Source organism: Chaetura pelagica, unplaced genomic scaffold (assembly GCF_000747805.2).
Source record: "Chaetura pelagica isolate M959 unplaced genomic scaffold, ChaPel_1.0 scaffold76, whole genome shotgun sequence".
NCBI classification, from domain to species: domain Eukaryota; kingdom Metazoa; phylum Chordata; class Aves; order Apodiformes; family Apodidae; genus Chaetura; species Chaetura pelagica.
This window is the reverse complement of record NW_009970723.1, coordinates 670,577-693,828: the sequence shown is the minus strand read 5'-3', so window position 1 is coordinate 693,828 and position 23,252 is coordinate 670,577. Positions and strand designations below refer to the sequence as shown.

The 23,252-nt window shown below is 36.2% G+C and overlaps 1 protein-coding gene across 1 annotated transcript in view; it reads right to left on the bottom strand.

Annotated features, from left to right (window-relative positions):
- ZFHX4 (zinc finger homeobox 4) overlaps positions 1-23,252 on the bottom strand; it is a 153,956-nt gene that overhangs the window by 17,949 nt on the left and 112,755 nt on the right. Inside the window, exon 9 of the mRNA XM_010006387.1 lies at positions 4,640-4,756. Within this exon, the coding sequence (XP_010004689.1) occupies positions 4,640-4,756 (117 nt within the window). The remainder of the gene's footprint in view (positions 1-4,639; positions 4,757-23,252) is intronic.

The window sequence follows — 23,252 nt, the reverse complement described above, 5'->3', positions numbered from 1 at the left end:
AGTAATTTCTTTTTGTGTATTTTATATCAGTAATTTTATCATGTTCTTACTCAAATTACAGTTTATTCCTGCCATATTTCCCTCTTTTTAATGACTAGTTTGTTGACATCAGGTTCATATCTGAACAAGCCACTTTCTGAAGCCCCACTGAATTTTTACACTCTCAGGAACTGATCATGGAGGCCTCATTTAGACTGCCCACTCAGAACCGTGCTGTCAACTTGAAGGACTGGTGAATCTTAAATGCAAAATCTACAGGAAGTAATTTCATAAGACTCCGTTTTATCACTCACTTTGGTGTATGATAATACAGTACTTTCTGGACTTTCTGTATTTACCTGGCAATACACCATTATTATTTAAATGCCTTAACTGGGAGAATTATGGAAAGAAAAAAGTGACATGTTACATTAACAGAGAAAAGTTGCATCTCAGGTTTTAGAAGGATAGGTTGAAACTATTAACCTCTCTTCATTTCCAACCATCAAAAATGTCCAACAGATGACTACTGTTTCTTACCTTTATCTTATGTCACTTTTGAAATATCCCTTTTTAAAGATAAATGGGCCTGAATCTTAGCTGGTGTGAGTGGACACTATTTTACAGGAAGCTGAATTTAAACCCCAAAGAATAATAAAAAAAGCATTCTCTTCCCCTCATTTTAGTAGATTGTTCTCAACAGGTTGTTACAGAAATTAGGATCCAAATTGTGCTCCAAAATCCAGTTGTGAAAATGCATTTCACTGTGCTTTGGCAGTGGTATATAACTGCTAGTGAAACTTAGCTTGGAATGCACTCTGTGTGTGCCTGGGCACGCACAAGGTTAATATTACACATCATCTTCTACCACAGGATGGAATAACTTAATTACTTCAAAGGCCTATAATAATCATGAAACACATAGTTCTCATTTCTATAAAAACACGGGGGGGGGTTGGTTAAATTTTCTTTTGCCGTTAATATAATAAAACCGTAGAGTTATAAAATACTGTGCTGGGGTCAATAAATGCATAACAAAGCAGAGCTCTTTACTTTTTTTTACTACAATATTTATATAAACTGTTGAAATTTACAGAGGCTTTGTTGTTTTTGTTGTTGTTGCTCTGGATTCATTCAACCTCAAGCACTGTTACTTCTTAAACAACCAAAGTTACATCTGGCCTATATATAGTTAAGTAACCAAGCCTGTGACTTATAGTGAGCTTTGTAAAAAACACAACAAAGTGCTTGATTCTTCCCTCTGGCATGAGGACATCACTTGCCACTACAAATGGTGAGGACCAAGACCTCCAAGCCAGAATGTATGTGCGAAAACCATTGGCTCCTTACACAACAACTCATTGCCTCATCTTGCTATCAACTTTCTGCTTCTCATGTTGAATTCACTGGTTTAAGGTGCTTTGTGTAGGGAGCTTGAACAAAGTTATGGTCTTATAAGGAGGCTTTTGGAAGAGGAGAGAGAGAGGAGAGAAAATATTATGGTCCTGAGCATGCTGTGTGACACTGTTTTCATAGCTGGATGTTCCAACGGAATGCTATTCTTACTAGGCAGCTGTAGGAAAAGACTTAATCCGATTGTTACTCAGGTTTTAAATTCACATTTAACTCTTGAGACATGCTTTTGTTGTATTTTTTTTTTCCTAATTGTGAAACACAACTGTAAATAATTTTATAATATAAAATATGCAGCATTATTTAAAATGAATAATATAATTTCAATAAACTTAACTGAGAAACAAAGTTAAATCGTAAATGTCATGAAATAGACTAGTCAATGATTGCCTGTCAGTTACAGAACTATTTAACTTGTGTAAGATTACTAACATAAAAATGACATAATTCACTGCAATTCATATGCCATCACCTTTGTAGCATTTCTGAAACTTCAAAATGAAAATGAAAATGTTCGTGTGACTAATAAGAAAGAGAAAGTTAATAAAATATGTATATTAATGAAAAAAAAACCATATCCTAGAAAAGCCATAATCAAAATACTATTTTCTTATTTATGAATCCATGTATTTGATAAAGATTGCATAATTTAAGACTTCTGACACATCAGATGATGTTATTCAGCCTCAAAATAATTCTGAAATTATAATTACTGGTAGAGTATTCTTTCTAATTAGAGTAGAATGAAAGGATAATTTTCATTGCAATAATGAAGGTTAATTTCCATCCTTCCTCATGTTTACTACCTTATTAAAAAGTGCTCCCCTTAGCCATGGCAGAGACATATTACATTTTCAATGCAAATGTATTAATCTGGATAAATTCCATATTAATTCTTGCACTGCACAGAGCTGTAATTTGGATTATAATTAATCTAAAGTGGCACTAGATTTAAATGACAATATAAATGAGGCATTAGTAGGCTTTTCTGTTCTGAATGAATATTCAACAAATATAACTTGCATATTGCCAAGTCTCCTTTTGAAAGCTCTACTCCTTGAGATAAGGTAAGTAATACAGCACAACATACTGCTACTAAATACATGTTAATCCTTTCTCTTCTAATAGATTCAATGCTAAAGAGGGGTCACATCACTTTCCTGTCTAACTTGTTAGTATTGTGATTAATTTATTGGTTTTCCTGAGATTTCTTTGGCAAGACTTGCAACACTCAATTCATGGGAAAACCCAAATTAATATTCAATTATACATAAGCAGTTATGCAGTCATTAAAAATACTTGTCAGATGAGTGAAAATTAAGATGATGGTCTGGATGTTAGATATGCAGAATTAATTCAGATTAGGAAAATAAAAGTTTCTAAAAGATTAAGGATTTTACACTACAAACTATTTTCTGCAAAGCACAAAGGCAATCATCTATTTCAGCCTTTGTTTTTATATGAATCTTACTGCAAAGTTATTTGTGTAATTGCTGGCATGGGAATGCAAAACAATTATGCTGGTTTTTTGTAGTGCACCCAGTAGGCATCTGTATATAGGTTTGTCCTAATTAAAGTTGGCCCTTATGAGCAACTAATCCTGACGGAATTTTGAGAATTCCCCTTCAGTATTTTTTCTAGATTTCTGGCCCCTCCCACCCCCCTTTTTTTTTTTCTTCTCTTTTTTTCTTCTGGGAGCTGTAATACTGTATTCTTTCTGAATAACTATAAATGGAACCTGCCTTAAGAAAAAGAGAGGGCTGATAAACTCAGTGAAGTAGTTCACAGTGTCCCCTAGGCAGTGTGTGGAGGAAAATACAGACTACAGGTGGTTGTCACCCCTCTCCTGGTGAGTGTCCAGTACAACCCCTGATGAAACTGCACAGGACCTATGTCAGCTTGGTAGCATGCTTTTACTGCACTGCAAACAGTTTTTACCAAGTCAGAGAGCCAGCGAAGGGGGACGTGTACTTTAAGGCATGACAGCTACTTGCTTAACATCATTCTTGTCATTATCAGCCTTTTTTCAGCCTCTTGATCTCAAAAAATAAAGTGACTGTAGAGCAGCTGAAGTTCTAAACTGTGATGGGCACTGACCGTAAGAAAACTTAAAGGAAGCTTTAATCTTTAAGTCAGTCTTCTGAACTGACTAGGCATAGGAAAGGTAATCTAGAACACATTTTTGGAAAGAAAAAATATTAAATTAATATGTAAAGAGCAAATTACAATATGAGAGAATTTGGGTGTAAAAAAACTCCAATGCAAAATTATTTTTTTTTTACAACTATATGTCTTTACAGAGAATACAACCTCCTTTGTATGCTGCTGTCATTGGCATACAAGGAAAAGATATACGACTACCTGAAACTAATAGGCTTCAACCTGTTTCAGCACTTCTGCTTCAGTGAATCCAACAAAATGTAACTAGGTATAGCGTGCGGCAAAAGTAGCCAATGTAATATTCATTGTGACCATAGATTTCCATCTCATACATAAAAAAGCATGGATGAAGTCACATATTTGCCAAATCAAACACAGAAAAAGCCTTGGGTATCTACACCAGATGCTGGCCCTGGGTTTGTTTGTGCACAAGTAAATGTCATGACATAGAGGTTTTGTTTTCAAAGACAGTAGCTTTCATTACTGGGCTTTGTCTATTCCAGGAGATCAAAATTACCCAACCCATAATCCGTTTTCAATGATATTTCCTCTTTCTTAGGCTGAATCATCTGTAAACTTTTTCACTGGATTTTGTGTATTTTTTTCAAAATGCCTCAAATAAATGCACAGGAAGACGCCAAATTCTTGGGAGTAACTGACCAGAGAGCAGGAGCAAAAACAAACAATAACAAAAAACCCCACATTCTTTGGGTTGAAAGGGGGGCAAAACCTGACTGAAGAAAAAATCCAAGTGGTACCTAATCCTATGCTTATGAAAAATTAATATGCCATCAGAGGAATCACAAGTACAGCTAAGATTAATGAAAGGCGCTTAAAAAATTACAAGCACACAAACTGATTTGATTAAAAAATAATCTCACTGGTCGTCCTGTAATATTCTTCAACTTATCCGCATCTATCCTGTCAGATGGTTATGATTAAAAATAGGTCAATGGGAGGCTACTGATAGAAATCACATGCAAAATGCACATGCAATGAATAGTAGTGGGAATGTCCAGACAGTTTAAAATGAAAGAGCATTTCATAAGTTAAAAAAAAAGGGGAAGACAAAATTCTAGCATCTTACCAGAGTCTTTACTAGATTTTTTGCCTTCACTATTGTCTCGCTCACTTGAGTCTTTATCATCAGCCACGGCCACTGATGTACTTTTAGCAGACCCTTCTGTGTCTTCACCTTGTTCTTCTGTGGATAAACACAGAAAACATCTCAGAAAACAAATTCAGTGACCATTTCATAGCAGTTAAAAAATAAGTCCTGTAATAAAAACTGCACTAACAGAGGGTGGCAAAATGGGGCGAAGGAGGGGTGGAGGGGAAGAAAAGGAAAAGAACAGTACTTTAAAGAGGTTGGACATTAATTACAAATAATTTGCAATATTTTGAAATCTATCAAGAAATCCTGTTCATGTCTTTATCAGAGTTCCTGGTTTCCACCAGTGTGACAGATTTAAAGCCTGAATTTCATATTCTTTGGCTAGAAATAATTTGTGTTAAAATATGCGCACAGGCATGCACACACACAAGGCAGAGGCTGGAACAAAAGCAAGCTCATGTAAAAATGTATCTTGGAGCCAAAAAAAAAAAGAAAGAAAAAAAAAGGGAGGGAATTCGAATATAAATCCTATTAGTGCAGCAGTATCCCGCTAATTGCAGTAAGTATTAGGTATTAGGTACTGTATTAAATATAAACCTCTGGCTTCACAGAAGAAGTCTCAAATTTTGTCTCCAGAGGGAGCCAGTCAGGATAAACGATGCAACTTGGTACATGGCTTCTGAGGAAGCAGCATTACCCACACCTCACTTACGTGTTCACACCAGCTAGATTACATGGAAATCTTCACAGTAACTCAAGCCCATTTAATTATTCGGTAAATCTTAGCTATGCTGCTACTGGTGGATTAATCTGTTTATGCAGTTAGCTTCTATGCTGGGGCTGTGTAGCACTAATCCGTGAAAGGCCCACTGTTCCTTTTCATCCTGTGATCATTTGTCTCTCACTGTGCTGATGTCACTTTTTAATGAATTTTTAGCAATCTGAGTAATGCCAGATAACCAGACTTGCAACTCCCTACAGCACAGCATGCTGTTTTCATTGCAGCACACACAAAAAATAAAAATCATATTTCCCAATTCAGGTAGGAATTATATAAATTAGGAGGTGAAGGTAAAATGGGATTCAAAGCACTGGGCCACTCAATTTCATAAAATCGTTAATGACCGTATAAATTAACCCTGGAAAGGCAAAAGGTCACAGACACACATTTGCATACACTCTTCTATTCACTTTTGATAAGCAGAGCTTTTATGCGAGGAACATGATACAATTAACCCTTCAGGAACCATACAAAATGCAGCTACCGACATTTCAAGTGTCAAGCATTAACTGAAAATTACACACTGCATAAAATTTTCATTGTAAATGCAATAGTGATTGAAAGGGGAAATAGTGGCCCTCTTCGCACCCCATGTTTTATTAATAACATTCTGACAGCCGAATGAAATATCCTCTGTCATATGTAGCAGCTGAGCACAAAAAAATTGCTGCTTAGTGCCTTACTTGCCAGCCATGCACTGAAACTGTATGCCTAGGCAAACAACCCTCAGATCGATGTGGCAAACCCATTCGATTCTCAACTCTCTGCTAAACCTTTTGTAAATGGGAAGAGAAAAACAGCTGCAATTTTGGAAACCAAACCAAACAAACAAAAAAAATTCACAACCATGGATCAATGTGTTTTGCATTGACATCAAAACACAATAGGTTAGGACTAAGCATGCATGTCCACTTTTTGGAACAATACAGGGAGAAAGATGGTCCTCTCTTTTAAAAATGATGGTCCCCTCTTTTAAAAATGATTGTATATAGAAACAGACATTTCCATCAGAATGGAAACCCCCCTCGTGCTTCCAGAGCTCTCCCCCCTGCCATTCCCCATCCTCCTCTGTGATGGTAGCTAATCAAACATGGTAGGCATCCCTGTCGCAGCTGGAAGCGGGGCTGTGTTTGTCAGGGTGGCAGGGGAGCAGGGTTCGGGATGCTGCGAGCCTGTGATCATGCCTGGCTCGGGCTGTGTTAATGCTGGGTGTGCACACATGAGGCTTGTATCCAGTGTCAGGCCCTGTGGCCTCGTGGAGCCGATGGCAATCCCTTTTCGACTCATCCTTGGGAATGGATGCATTGCTTCTTTTACTAGATTTACTGGCCCAATCCCCCTGGGCTGGAAAATGAAGTGTCAAAGTGCTACTGAGTGTCCTTATCTTGAGGGGACATAAAATTGTAAGGGCTATCGTGGCACACATTAATAAAACATTGTGTGTGTGTCAGGCAAAGAGAAAGAAAATTATGAAGGTACTAAAAGCAAAGCTACAGTATCATCTGGGTCTCATCAGACAATTTTTGCAGGGTGCTCTCCTGTTTTTCTGGTATGTGTTTTAAGTGTGAGAGAAATTCCCAGACAAGTTCTCCTATACATCATCGTGGTGTCTGACCTCAGCCTGACCCTGGCAACAGTTTGAGAAATCTGAATGTGAACAAAGACTCTGTGTCAGCAGCAGGGAGAGATTGCGGGATAGACTTTCCCCATCAACTTAATCGCAAACAGCAGTTCTGAGGCCATAACTTTACAGGGCTCCACCAAGCCACAAACACGTAACCTTTAGAGGTGAAACTGCCCCCTGCTCCCCACCCCCCCTTCTGTGATTTTTCTCAGTCTTGTGGTGCTCCCTTTGATGTAGCAAGGCAATTAGCTCTAATGTTCAAGTACTGCAGACCTGTTTTATGGTTTGGAAGGTGAGAGCTGTTTATTACAGGTAGGCTCCTGGGGGCCATAAAGGCTTTGCAAATTTTTAATCATGCAAAAAACTAATCAAAATGTAACTTATACACACCATAAAAATTAATATCATTATTATGCACAGTATAAATTGCCTGCCCTGGTTTTCCATGGCATTCACTTCTAGAAAATACATTTGGCATTCATTTCAGAAATATGCATGGCATTCACTTCAGAAATAAATTTCATAGACAGAAATGATAATACAAAAACTCCTATTTTCTTTCAAAATTACAGAAAGGCCGTCTAGGATTCACACTGTCACGACATTTATCAAAGGGACAAGATGGAAATACAACAGCTCTAACTTAAAAGAAGTTAGCAAATTTAAAAAACGAAATAAAAAACCCTTAAGACCATTCATTAGAACAGATGTGACAAAGTGTGCTACCAAATACTCAACATACTTGTGCCAAGATGCTACATCTCTTTTTAGTAACGTTTTTGTTCTTACTTCATATGCTAACCAAGAAAGGTACTACTCAGTAAAATATTCATAAAAATATGATGGCCCCTGCTCAAAGACAAAAAATTAAGAATTATTATGTATCAAAAAAATGCAACATGATGGTGCTACAGATTCCAGTCCTAATGTTCTGTTTTAAATTTACAAGAGTTCTGCCTATATACATTTACAAATGTCAGCTTTGAAAATGAATAGAACACCGGATTCAAGTGTACTTTAATGGCTTTAATAACACTTACTATTGCAATATGATACTATATTCACACCTGGTTTTATTTTGTCCAAATGTTGAAAATTTTGTTTGAAGTTGAATCTCTTGAGTTTAGCCATTATCAACCTTTTTATTCACAACTGACTTAGAATTAAACACAAAAATGAGGTTAGTGGTCTGCACTAAAACTATAAAATAAGGGAAAATGGAAAAGATAAGCTTCAGAGGTAATGTTAATCATCTGCTATTGCATATTACACATTCTACGTCATAGACTTTAATATGTTAATCTCCATTCTCAGGCCCCAAGCCTATACCAGTTTTACAAACGAAGACCATTATGACCTTCTCCAGCCCAATGAAGTCAAGATGTGTGATGAGTTAGATTGCAAAATCCAGTCCTCAGCCAAAGCTGCACAGCAGATAGCAGCAGAAAAATTAGATCAATATTCATACACAGATTAGAAAAGCCTGACTTACTGAGATGAAAATAAAGGAAAAAATGCATCCAGCACAGCCAAGGGACTGTATAGGGGAAAAAAATAGTATTTATGAAATAAACCACTGAGCAGCTAAACCAAGACATGGCTGCGTTCTAACAATCTAATTTAAATGCATTGTGATAATCACAAAGGCATATCAATCAGCCTTCCCTGTATTTGATCTCAGAAGTTTCCCTATAGCACTGTGAGTCTGCCTTCAAGTCTATGTAAGAAACATACTATTTTCAAGGGTTGATTATGGTTGGGTTTACATCACTAATATCCCATTCAAAAGCCAATAGTTCCTGTTTTAGTTCTGGATTTTGTTGTTGTTGTTGGTATCCCCTTCGTCCTCTCCAAATTGCAAGTAATTTCCTAAATAAGGATGATCTACTAGTTGTGGGTGAGTAATTGTGGTTAGGAGAGAGAAAGCAAGATTAAGCAAATGTTTGTGGCTGAGGGCCGGATGGATGGGGAAAGAAGAAATCAATTGACTGAAGTAGTAAGTAAATAAATACGAGAGAGAGATTTTTTAAAATAATAGGCTGTTTTGTTTTTTTTAATTCAATATGTTCAATAAACAGCTGAATCAAAGGTACCCATTAGTGTTCAGTACAGGTATATTCCAGGTTCAACTGGTAGAGTGAATGGTTTATTGAGATTAACTGTCAGGATAAAAAGATAACTACTAGCAAAGGATAATGGAAGGGTGGGTTGGAGGGGTGGACAGACAACAGATGAGTGTATGGAAAGGAGGAACAACAAAAGGAAATAAAGAAAAAACCCACAGAATATGCAAGAGGGGGAAAAAATGCCTAAAAGCAGGGCTTGTGGATTTACTTCCAGATTATTTTAGTTACACTACTTACTTGATAAATTCTCCCTGACTTCTGGATTGCCATTTTTTTCCACCCAAATATTGCAGAAAGTATTTGTTTTATTTTCTGCCTGGTCTTGCAGAGCATGAGTGAGGAACAGGATGCCTCACTCATTCAGCATCTTGACTTCATCCTCTAGTGGTCATATTTCACCTTCAAATACGATTTCTAATTTCTCATTTAAGGACTTAAGGGGAATAACGGCACCAACACGTTAATAACTGCTTCTAATCACTGTGTTATATTTAGAACTATAGCTGTTTGAAAGCTGAACTTCTCACAGACAAGCCTATAATTAAATGATGATGGTCATATTGACCAGAAAGTGCTAATCAGCAGTTAGTATCAAATTGTACCATTTTGTTTTGTGGTGCATCATTTTAATTTTTATAGCAGTCTAATGCTTATTTTCTTCTGATTGAATCATATTATTGTGTCAGAGGAGGCAAAGTTGGCTAAACAGAGCATGTCATGGTGGCCTCTTCCCAAGAAGTGTCACAAATTACACCCACTTTATCCACCCACTCCACCCAGCAGCCAGTACTCCCCACTTGCCACACAGCCTCACCCTTCTGGCTGATGGGGAGATGCAGCTTTCATCTACTCTACTACTTTTTGCTTCTTAGCTTCTGAAGGCAGAAAAGACTCATTATCACCAGCTAATTTGCCCAGCACTTTATTATTTCTTAATCTATTTTAAAAATTTTTTTATTTATTTTTTTTTACCTCAGTCTACTTCCAGCTACTGGAGAAAAAAATACAAATGTTCTCCCTAGAAATTTAGAGAGGTGTGGTGTCCTTTCCAGTGTGGCTTCCGGGCAAATTCTCCCTTGCTATTGTTACTGGCTGGGATTGATCACCTTCTAGTCTTCTAGTCTCCCATAGTCTTAGAGTAAATCAGGAAAAGAAGTGTGTTTTACTCTCATAATGTTGTAAAATGTGGAAAAAAACCTGTTGATAAGCTTATGCTGAGACACTGATTTATCAGAAAATTGGGAAATCTGTGTTTTGTACTTTTTGTTGTTTTATTTCTGCATTAATATTTTATCAAATATTTTGCAAGAGGCAAAAGAAGCATATGCTGACAAAACCATTAACAGAGAATGTCAGCTATTCAGAACGAAACTCAGCAATGTTTTCCAGATGTGATTGGAGATGTACAGTTAATGATTTATTATGCAAAAACAGATACTTTTCTTATTGGTCACCACTAGAAAGGCACTGAAGCATGAAACTGTACTGAGAATAGTTCAACCTTTCCAACTGATCAGTACTTTTCATTTGCCTGCCATTACGGTTCACAGAAACTGCTGATTCCCATAAGGAATGAAGAGCACTGGAATTGTCTGACTTAAAGACTACTACATTTCCAGCAAAGTTATTCAGAAAATAAAAGTAAACCTCATAGTTAATACTCATTCAACATACTGGGTACACTCTGACTAATTTCAGGCACTGCTCTAAGCTTCTTTCCTATGGAGGGAGAGACAGGTATCTTCAGGGCACAACTCAGACTTTATGCAGCCTGAATTGTTTAATTCTCCCTTGACTACAGAGGGGTTTTAAAGTGAAATTTAGTGTTTGGAGCAGAGACTTTTCACCTTGGCACTTTAGCTAAATGCTGGGAGTTAGGTGGGTGAACCTAAGCCTAAGAACCTGACCTGAAGCTCAGAAAGTAAATGAGAGTCTCCACATGACCTTCATCAGTTTACCGGGTGTTCATTTCTAGCCTGTGGAAAACTAAGAAAAATACTGAATCTTCACAGTCTCATTCAGCTTTTATTTACACCTCTTGTTCAGCCTTGTTCTATTTTTTCTGTGTTGCTGTTCAATCTGTGTGTTCAATGTTTCTTCATATAAAAAAAAATTCTAATGGCCCTGAGGTCTTCTTGCATCTTTTCCTACCTCATACTTGAGCTGATTTTCCAGCGCATCATGTAAGTGGTGAGATTTGCTCTCATATTCACAGTTTCCTGAATAATTCTCTAGAGTATTTACAAAGAAATCCACAATGTTAATTAACAACTCACTTAAAATGTCCTTTAAATTACATATTTTGTTAGTGACTCAGTTTTGGGATTTCTTTCTGAAATAGACTGTAAAATCCTTCTCAGTTACTTTCCAGACTTTCTTTCTGAATTATTCACCTCTTTTTGGTTCACTAACAGTAAGCATCTGAAATTATCTGTAAAGTATTCAGTTAGTGCATATACTTCTCTGTCTTTTGAGAATACTAGAGTAAAATAATTTATTTTCTTTGTCATCTCCTGATCACTTCGGATTGACTTTTTATTCACTGGATGTTCTAGAAGACCAAATGACTCTTCTGTGGGCTTTCTACTTCTGAGATACTTTAGCAATTCCTGTTTAGAGTTTCTAGGTACCTTCATGTATTTGCTCCTCTTAGCCAACTTCTATGTTCAGTTTTATTAACATCACTTTGGCTTTATTTCCAATTTTAAGGATACTTTTTTCTGACCTGAATAAATTATTTTACTATGCCTTGTCATGTAGCTAACTACAGCCCTCCAGTTTAAATATTCCTCTTCTTGATGTTAAGTGTCACAAGCAGAAGTAGGTGATCTATTTACAGTGAATAAAATTTTCTCTGAACCTAAATGTTCAGTTTCTGAATGTTCAAAAAATAACCTTTATGGAATTAGTTGTTTTGGGCTTGTCTGTGTTTTTAATTTGTTTTCCACAATTACTTGACAAATATTCTATAACATACATAGCAGTCCATGGATTTTTTATGAACTTAATTGTTGCAAATTTAATTTAAATCTTAAGAGTTCAAATGTTTGGCTTCTTCAGTGTATGCATACATTAAGTGGTCTCGGTTTTTTTGGAAAGACAACACAGGTGCTTTTAGCTTCCCCTCCAACGCAGATCACAATGGTTGAGTGATGTGCAAGAATCTTCACAAACACCTCCACTGCAAGCTCTTCCAAAACTCTCCTGTAAAAACTGGGTTTCCTGTCTCAATTATAGGTGTTCTATACAAAATGTAGCATACTGACACATGATCGAAGTCTGATATTGAGACAAGAGGAAAAGGATAAAAGTCTGTTCATTAAAACTAGAAAAAGTAGTGCAAAACAGTAGCATGTTCCTGCCTCTTTACTGTCTCCCATCCCCTTTTGTTACTCTCTTCCCTTTCCTATTCCAATCCCAATCTGGAAAATTTTTATAACAAACTTTTGTGTCATTACTCGTTTTGCACTTCTGTGAAGTGTTCCTCACTCATATTATAGTATTTACTGTGTTTGTGATCCATAGTCACAACATGACATAACTCTGTCCCCTTGATCCACAACAGTCTTCAGGATACTTTCCATTTCAGTGCTGGGCTTCCATTTTTAAAGCTAGTCTTTTGTTGCTGCATTGTTTGAGGTCAGGAATTACACTATCCTGTTAATTACTCTTAGGCTTGAAATTCAAGTCCACTGCCAAGTTTGTTGGTGACACTTGCATGGCTTGATCTGAAGATATCAATTGGTTCTTAGCACAATAAAGGGTGACTGATAAATACTGAAATAGAGTAGACTGCTAACATAGATTTTCTGTATTTAAAAATGCCAGCTATATGTGGATGTTCTCCCAGTGCTAAGTCAAGAATTTCAGGTCACCCAGTCTGGCTGTAAAGCTTCTTGTATCATGGCAAAATAATGGCATGGGTGGATTAATTTCTATCCATTTTTCTTTTTATTTAACCAGGGCAACTACTGGGTGCTTCCTTCATCGTTTACTTCCTTTCCTTCAGTTAAGTTTTTTAATTCCCACTGTTCAGTATACTGCACTGCTTTTACCTTTGCTACATCTTTGTCTAATTTGAATGTTCTTTCTCCCGTACACAGTTTAAATAACACTCCAGACACACATTAGTTTTCATTGTCAGCAAGATAATTCTATCTCTGCGGAAGTGAAGGACATCCCTTGCCCATAGACTCCCTGCTCACAACTGCCTAATGAGCACAAATCTACTGTGCCAATTTAGCTAAGACCCTGAAATGCCTTGTGAGGTGGCTCTGTTGATAGCACTGAAAATATTTCAGAGAAAGCTTCTGAACAAGACCTGAACTTAAAATTTGTTCCTAATGATTTTAGACAAGTAGATAGGGTCATCCATTTGTAAGCTTAATGTAGACTTTCCACCGTACATCTGCCTCTTCATTTGCTTCTAACTTCAGTAAACTTTAACTGTTTGGTCTAAAATTGGATGTGCTGAATCTCTGCTGCAGATTAGATATCATATGCTTTTTTAAAATTATTTTTTTCTATTCCAGCCAAAATTATTCAGCTGCTTCTACAAATAAGATTAGGACAAATATATATATATGTGTGTGTGTGTGTGTGTGTGTGTGTCTGTGTTTTGGAATTCTTTACTGTTCCAGTGATTTCAAATTGGCACCCAAACAGGATGATGTCTGGCACGTGCCACATTGGATTAAACTGCCCAAATTCATCCAAGCAATATAACTTTGAAAAATTCTGCTTATCTATGCTCAGAAAAGGCACTTGACCTGAAGTGCTGAAATTCTCCTAGGAATCCATAATCACTGAACACAGTCACACTTCCCACAGTGCTAAGAGTTCACCAAAGTGCATATTCAGTCACATCCCACAGAGCCTCCACAAACCTCTTCACCCAGTTCCTCTGTGTACTAAACAACGTGGAAGCCATCCTCATAGAGAAACTGCAGCATTAATAGGCCTTCCAAAATAAAAATTCTCCTGCCAGCTCCCTTATACAGCTAGACTGCAACTATAGCATCCTTACTACATTGAAACCAAACTTTACAATTCTTACTGTTTTTTGCTGCTCTCATTGTGCAGTGCACTGGCAACTAACTGACTGCTACAGGAGAACAGAAGCAGCATGTTCCCTCTGTGCTAGCAGGTTGGCAGAAGCAAAAAGAAATATGGAATTGAGACGTTTGGGGTTAGATAAAGAACTGGGGAGAAGCAAGCAGAATGTGGTCCAAGGAAAAGAACACGAAAGACCAGGAGATGGGGAAGGGACAAGAAACTGAGATAGCAATTAGGATCAAATTAAAAAGAGGTAGAAGGCAGGAGACTAGGACCAGAAACAGCATGTACCAAATTCCAGCACCAGACTGGATTTCAGTAGATAGAGCTGGCTGGGACCAAAATTGCAGACCACTGGATTCTACCAAGCAAATGAGGCAAAGACATTGAGACATGCTTGAGAGGCTTGTGCAGGAATATTAAAACTAGCAGTTGGCAGGGATTGAAGCATGAAAGGATGGATAAGGAAGGGAGCTGCGAGTTGACTAGAATTATAGAAAAGATGTCTAAAGAACAAGCAGCAGAAGCAGGCAAGAAAAAAAGAGATAACTGGTTAGGTCGGAAAAATATGTATAAAAAGAGTGGGAGGATAGATGTGGAGAGAAAACAATAGATGAATGTAGCGATTGCTAGGAAAACAGACTGGAAATTAATGTGAGTAAAACATGGTGTACCCCACAACCCAAAATTAAACCCTTATTTTTCAGTCTTTCAGTCTTCTTCTGGCTTACTGCACTACCCTTCACCAGTGCTTGTCCGCAATGAGTGTAGCAAATCCAAATCCACTGATGTTTCATATGATTTTCAGCATAGTAACATGGTAACTTCTTTTCCCCAAGCTTAAGTCTTAAAAAAACTATGGGGTGATACATGCAAAACCAAACAAAACCAAAACCAAACAACCAAACAAAAAAAACACCAATAAAAAAACAACACACTCTACATTTTTAGATGCATTAGTAATATCACAGAAGTAAAATACTCTGATAAATAAAAAAATGCATCAAGACACTTCCTTTGTGAGACGATCTTTAATTTTCTGATCAAGCTCTATCTTATGGCAAAGCCTCTTGCCCTATTCACTGCACAAAATTGATACTTATTTGGTGAAAAGCTATTCCTGATTTTTTTTTCTGTCTCACTATTTAGTGTATGGCCACGCATTTTATTTATTTCATCTCTTCAACCCATTCTGAAAGCCAAATTATTCATTTAATTATTGGTTTGGTTTTTTTTTTATTGCTGCACAAACATTAATGAGTTTATCTTCTTTCTGCCCGAGGAGATGAGTAGGGAATTCTGCAACTTCAGAAAGGGAAGGTATAGAGAAAATGAGGTTAAAAAAATCTACTAACTTGGGGAACCCAGTTTGATACAAATGGGACCCAATTTTTTCCAAGTACATAGCAATATATAGCACTTTATATTCTCGAAGCACAGCACTGATTGCTTTCATTTGCAGCTCTGTGTGTTCAGCACTTATTTAACACTATAGTACAGCTTCAAATCAAGCACTCAGAAAATGAAGGCCACACAGTCAGTGAACTCCTATGAAGTCTGAGGAAGGTGACCTGCTTAGGATTAAAAAAAATAGGATCTCTCCAGCAGAGACAGATATGGAAGCAAGTTCTTCAGGTGTCTTAAACATATCCTTTTATTTCTCTTCCTGACATCGCCAGCCTCCTTCATCACACACTTTCTGAATTTCTCACCAAACATGGTGAGGCTCTAAAGACAGTTTCTGCCATCCCTGCACAGAACTGATTCATCCATAACCCCATGCAGCCCCATTCAGAAAGGCAAGAGGGCAATGCCTTGTAACCATGTAATTACATATCTTCATGAATACGTACCTGGTGCTGAATTAAGGTAGTACAGCATATACTAGTATTTCTTGATTATGAAAGTGGCTTTTTGATAGGCAGAAGCAGACTTGCTCTACTATATCAATATATTAACACTTCTCTTTTCTTGTTCAGACATATAAGATCAACAAGCAGCATATATTTACAGCTGTTTTAATCTGAATTTTATCTGTACCATATAAAGTCATAAAATGCTTAAGAGCAGACTGTAAGGAAATGCATAAGAATTTTCCTACACAAATCAGGCTGAGATTCACAGGGGTAGTGTGAATAAAACCTCCTATATAGGTTTAACATTTTACCAATTAATTTTATCGTGTTAGACCCAGGCTTAGCTAATTTAGGAATCGGGCTCATAATAGTAGTTAGGAATTTAGAAATAGCCCAGTAACTGTAGTTAGTGGGTACCACAGTGAGTTGAGAGTGCTTTCATTCTATTCTATTCTATAGAAAGGCAGATATTTATGCTAATATTGATAAAATTTAATGATCCTAGAGTTTGCAAACAATGCTTTCAGACACACATTAGTCAATTCATACATGTTGTAATTAGAAAAAATACAGTAGCTTCTCTTACGGTGGCAAAAGACAAGTGAAGATGAGACACTATTACAATTGGACAGATGTGTTATATTTGTGACAATTACTGTTTTCTTTTTGAAACAAGATGTTTTGATCACCGCAGCATAAATTATTTCCACAGTTATCACTAAGCTGAAAAATAGGGAAAAATACTTCGTGAAGTACTGGCATGGACTTGCTTTGCTTGAGTGTGTTCACAGAGTTTCAAATTTTCAGAGGTCATACTACAAAAACAAAAAAAAAATTGCTTAATTGAACATGCAACATTTGGTTTCCAAAAGTGCTTGGTGTTATCTCAGCGCTCGTGCACCAAAAGCTGAGCAGTTTCACGAATCTACATAGTCTCAGAGAAATTAGCAAACCCCCAAACATCAGGTACAGAGGATTTTTACCATTGCAAAATAGATGGTCAGCACCTGGCCTTCAAGGAAATTTTATGGTCCTCATAAAGCATATCCTCCATACATGATAATCCAAAACTGAATTGAGAAAGTACCACTCATTTCAAACTGTGTTCACAGAACCATGTGTGCTGGGCTTTGAGCTCTGGGGATTATAATAGCCACTAGTTTATGGAAGTATTTCACTTGAAAAGTGGAACATGATGTGAAGTAAGCTGCAAATAACTTCCAAATTTAAAAAAAAAAAAAAAAAAAGAAGTTGTTTATTATAACAGCAAGATTAATTTAGGCACCTTCATAAAAAATAAAATAAATTCTGATGCTTATTGTAGTCGATCCATGCATCTTTAAAGACTTCTATTTTTAGTCTCAAACAGCATCTGAGCATACAGTGTTGAGTTATTTTTATGATATGGCTAAAAACTTTATTTATCTCTGAAAAAAAACCCTTCTAGAAAGCTTTTATATATATATATATATATATATATGCATGTATGTATATATTCCATTAAAATTAACAAAATGAATTACTGCAGGTACCACACTTTTCTGTCTAACCACCCTGCTTAACATAATCCCTTTAGTACTCCAAAGAAGCTTGGGCAGAGATAATTTTTTTTTTCCTGTATGTACAACATATTTATTTGCTTGCCTCTCAAGAAACCTTTTGAAATGTATTTTATGGTTAAGACCAGTCCTTTGGTTCAACTTACTGCAGAAACTAGGTTCAAGTTTTTGTTTGTTATATTTATAACAGTCTCTGTCCCACAGAGAGGTATGCCCCTTCTCAGAGGTATGCCATAGTCCTTCTCCTCAGAATTTGTTGGGAAGATGAAATGGACCATTATAAATTTCATATGAACAGTATTTGGGCAGGAATTAGTCATCAGCCTGTTATTTTAATTAATCCAGATGCTATCTGGTTAACCTAGCTTACCTGGCATACTCAATACCAGCCTTAGCACAGATAAACACATTGGTTATATTCTCAAATAATGAGGAAATCGGAAGCGACTCTTCGTCTAAGGCTTTTCTGAGTTAGTATCTATTTTGGACTGCATGTAACAATGAGGTAATATTCCTGACTCATTCCATCACATGTTGCATACAATTTGTCAGGCTGAAAAATGCCATGTTTTTAGCTGATGGCTAAGAAAGACCATATATATGTTTCTGTTTCTTCAGAAGATGTCAGCCTGGCAGTATACTGAAGCTTGATTGCAAGGCTTGTGCCACTTCCAAGATCTATGTACACAAGTAGAACGTGCTACCTTTGGATAACACCTCACAAAGTAGATACAAAGCTGAACTTCATAAAAACATTTACAATTTTTTAATTTTTCACATATATATATATATATATGCAGAGAAGGAAGAATCAATTGACAAGTTTGCTTCAGCAGAAACTGGGAACACAAGGAATCAGAAGTATGGAACTTTTTACTTGCTTCTAACTAGGGAAGTTAGTTGTTTCAACATGAAAAAAATAACTAAGCTGAACATTTGTACTTATCAGTCATGGAATTAAGTAAAACTATTTTGCATCTCTGAGATAAGAAAATTCAGGCATCAGTGTAACAAACTATTTTTTACCTTTATCTAATTAAGACATTTTAAGACAATTTTTAAAATAGAAAGAAAATACTATTCCAACAGCATTTTATGAGGTATGACAAGCCTATACCTGTGGACTTTCCAAGTAAAACAGAAACAGGATTAGTATGAAGGTCCATTCGAGAGACTGGAATTATTTTGGCTCTTTTTGAGTAATCAGCTATCATATCCCGAAAAGAAACGACCTGAAAATGTAATCTGCTTCACCTAGGTCTTCTTCCTTGCAAGTTAGTAGTTGAAAACCATATAAGAAACATCACTTGAAACTACAATAAACTCAGCATAAGTAGGTTCAAACTCAACCCCTAGTTACTAACAGAAAAAAAAAATAAAATCACAAAATTAAAAACAAAGGTGAAAATAAAACTGCTAAATACTTCAAAGACAGTACACAAGTTCAGCAGCTTTCATTTAACTGATTCCAGAAACCGTTGCTGATCAAACTCTAATGAAGACTTATTTCATGTATTCTTTCATTCAAAATAGAGAAGTTTTCACAGAAAACATTTACAATCCTACTTCTGCCATTCATTCATCCTTGGTCAAAGAACAGCCCTCTACTGGAAGCCAAGATGTGCTGCTTAGCCTGTAACCACCAAAGTCAAGGAGGGTACTTCTGCAAGCTAGGTTATAGGTGTGCGCATTACTGGCAACATGGAAGACATGTCTTGTTGCAGAAATGCATGAAGAGAGGTCAGCTTTTGGAACTTTTATTTAAATCTCATGATGGGTGCTTATATTCAACCTTAGCTTAGGGAGTTATGCAAGAACATGAACTTTCACTGGGTAAGTAGTGTAAAATGTCATAGTTGTGGGAAAACCAGAGGAAGAAGAAGAAAAAGAAGAAACAACCAAAAAACCCACCATCAAAATTTCTAAAGATTTAATCAAAAAGAAAGTCTAAAACTCAAGCCCAAATGTTTAATAATCAACTCACAATTATCCAGAGTACTATAGGGGTGGGTTTGCTTCAATAAAGCAAAACCATAAGTAAACTACTAAAAGGACACATTTAGTACATTCACTTTTGAAGTAATTCACTTACTTTCACTTGTAAATAGCTACCTATAGAACGATGGAACAGCATTAAATTGCAGTGAGCAGAGCAGGCCTGGTAAAGAAATATTTATTTTGTGTCATGTATTCTGCAGCAATGGGCTGCAGCCAATGGTGTGGGCAGCAGATGGGCTCCAGTTGAGCCACAACTCAGGTAATCTATTCACAGATAATTCAAATTTGACTGCTTTATAAATCTCAGGAATTTTAATACAGTCTCACAACTGTTGAGTTATGGAGTTGAAAATATTACAAACTGTCAAAAAATACAAGCTACTCTCCAAAAACCTTTGCCCAATTAAATTCCCTTGGCTGTAACATAGAAAAATGGCAACCCTTGTAAAAACCTTTTTACTGAATGTCTCCACCTATGTTTTTTCCCTCCAGCTACAAGCATATGAAAAAAGAAGTTGAGAAATGAAGAAGTTGTGAAATTTCATAATTAGGTTAATGACAATAATAAAAGAAACCCTTGAAAAAATGAGGACAAAAAATTCTTTTATTGGAAAGATGTTTTCTTCCTCAGATGAATTATAGATCAACTCTGTGGAAAACACTGTTTGATAATTATTCTAAGGCTCCTATGATTAAGAAAACAGTACACAGCTTGTTCCATTTTAAAGCATCCCCACCCTTGCTTAAGCAGAAATGCAGTTACAATAATTTTATGGTACATAAAATGAAAACAGTTGGCCTACCAAGTAACAGTGAAGCAACATACACAGTTTTATAAATGTACAATATCATTTAGAACCCTGCTGTTTCATTTGAATTATGTTGAATCTTTTTTATTGTTTCTTCATCTAACCTAATTTGCCTAAACCCCTTATTTAATATTCTTCCTACTGTTTTGTTTATTTCTCACTGAAAGGGCGTAATAGCAACAGAAATGATAATATAATATAATATAAATGAAGGCTAGAACTGCTGGTATATCCTCTTAGAAGTGTGAACATTCTTCTATCTCTTTCAATTTCAGTGTTTCAATACTTCTCTTTGTTAGAGGAGAATTTAATAAGACAAATAATCAGTCATGAAGAATGAAGTAGAACTGTGCTAGTGACTGCTGAGCCCAAATGATGCATTGTACAAGGAAGAAGACAATACAGTAATGCTTTGTAATAGAGGACACCAAAATAACAAGCAGCACACAACACAAGTTCCAAAGTATTATAATGAACTCTGGGACTAAAGATCTTGGGTTTTGATAAGGTTGTTTTTCATTGCTCTAGCAGCACACGTATGCCTAAAAGAGTGTTTAAATGGCCAGGAGAAAAGCCTTAAAAAGAAAAGGATGCCAAGTGGCACAGAGCTAACGTAGCTGGTTCATTCAAAGTGGACATTAGCAATTCCTGTGTGTAGAATAAGATATTCCAAACAGCCTTAAGCTCTCCTAAATTACACCAGTTTCAAAAATCTTGGGAATGTCTGAAATTTACCTCAGTTAACTCCCCTATTTTCAAATGCAGAGTCACACTGGGTCATCGGTGCAATTCAGGAGACAAACACATTTGTTAATACTCATGGTAAAATAATATTAAGAAGTTAGAAGTTCTTAAAGAGCTGGAAAGACAATAAAGCTTGGTTTACTATCTATGTTTTGAAAATGAGAAAGCACATTGAACCTTCTTCCTGAATGGAGCTATTAAATCTATTACAGAGGAAACAAAGTCAAGTTTATAAGAATACTACCATTTAGAATGTCCATGGGTAAAAGCTGTGGAAATTTCACTTTATTGCCACTGTTCCGCCTACCACAAGGGAGTACTTGTCATATTGATTAAATTGGACATGGACAGTAGAAAAATACATAACATTTATCAAAGCCCACAAGTGCAAGAAAACAAAACCAGAAGTTCCATTTGTTATTGTATGGTCTAGAAAACTATGATGGGATGTGCCTTAAATGCAACAGGAAAATAGTACTGCCAGGGCTTGTGTCATTTTTTGAAAAACTGCAGTACTTAATTTTTAGTGCCACTGTTCCGCCTACCACAAGGGAGTACTTGTCATATTGATTAAATTGGACATGGACAGTAGAAAAATACATAACATTTATCAAAGCCCACAAGTGCAAGAAAACAAAACCAGAAGTTCCATTTGTTATTGTATGGTCTAGAAAACTATGATGGGATGTGCCTTAAATGCAACAGGAAAATAGTACTGCCAGGGCTTGTGTCATTTTTTGAAAAACTGCAGTACTTAATTTTTAGTTTCCAGAAACACCAACTTAAACCCAGAGAGAGAGCTCATTCTCTTGGAAGCCACAGATACAAGTTAGGAACTTGGCTCCTATCTCCTGACCTGGGCCAGACATCATTAATTCTAGCATTCCAGCCATATTCATGGTTTTATGCTTTAATGTTTAGAACTCAAGAAGTGTCACATATATTACCTCCCAAATTGAAAATGGTTGCAAGCAAAGTGAATTTCATTCCTTTCTAGCAATCTGGCTGTAAACAGATTCTTTGGCACCTGTGAGCAATCTGGCTTTTTTTGCCTATTTGGTACCTTAGTGAGATATCTTGCTGCAAGATTTGGGGAGCAATAGCCATGCCATCTTACGAACTACAAATTCATGCACTACATGCCTTGTTTGTTTGTAGTAAAATATTTTTATTAATACAGTTATGACAAATTTTCTGGGGAAAGGCTTTCTCTTTGTCCTTTTTGAGCAAAGACTATTCATTTGTTTGCCAATTTTTAAGTGGATTTTCAATATTTTCCAAAAGACAATTCAATTAAATTTATTTTTTAAAATAATAAAAAAATATTAAGGATGCTCATAATTCTCACAATATCCATAAAATTATATACTGCTGCTTTGAAAGAACCATATTAATTCAACTTAATATAAACTAACTAAGAGATCCTTCTTTCTAAAGGCTTTATTCAAAGACCATCCTAATTCTAATTTGCCTTAAAATTAATGTGGTGGTTCTCCATCATAGTTTGTAATTATGTAAGAAACCTAGTACTCTCCGAAAACACAGTGTCTTACTCTATCAGTGATCCTTAGATTATTTTCTGTATCATAACTGCTATGCTACTTTTTCAAAAGTAATTTCAAAATCCTTCAACAGTTGTAAAAGATTAGTAGCACCCACCATAAGATTTTCTCTCTCTCCTGAGGTGCTTGACATTTCCACTGCTTTCTCAAGTCTGGTGAATTAGACTAGTGAATTAGGAGGTGGAGCTCTCTCTCTAATAATTTTGTAAGTATTGGAAATCACAAAAGTAAACAAAAAGCACTTGGGAATATAATTGCATACATTCAAAACAGCAAAAAAAATCCAACCATGTTTTCCACATTGCAACTGATAATGCTGCTGTTCAGATATCATTCATGCTGCCAAAACTTTTGGTGGAAGAAGTAGGTTGCAAGCACCTCTACCTCTGAATTGTCATGACAATGTTTGAGCTCAATTTTTTTAATTAAAAAAAATATAACAATATGAGGTTGTCAGCAAATATATCCAGAA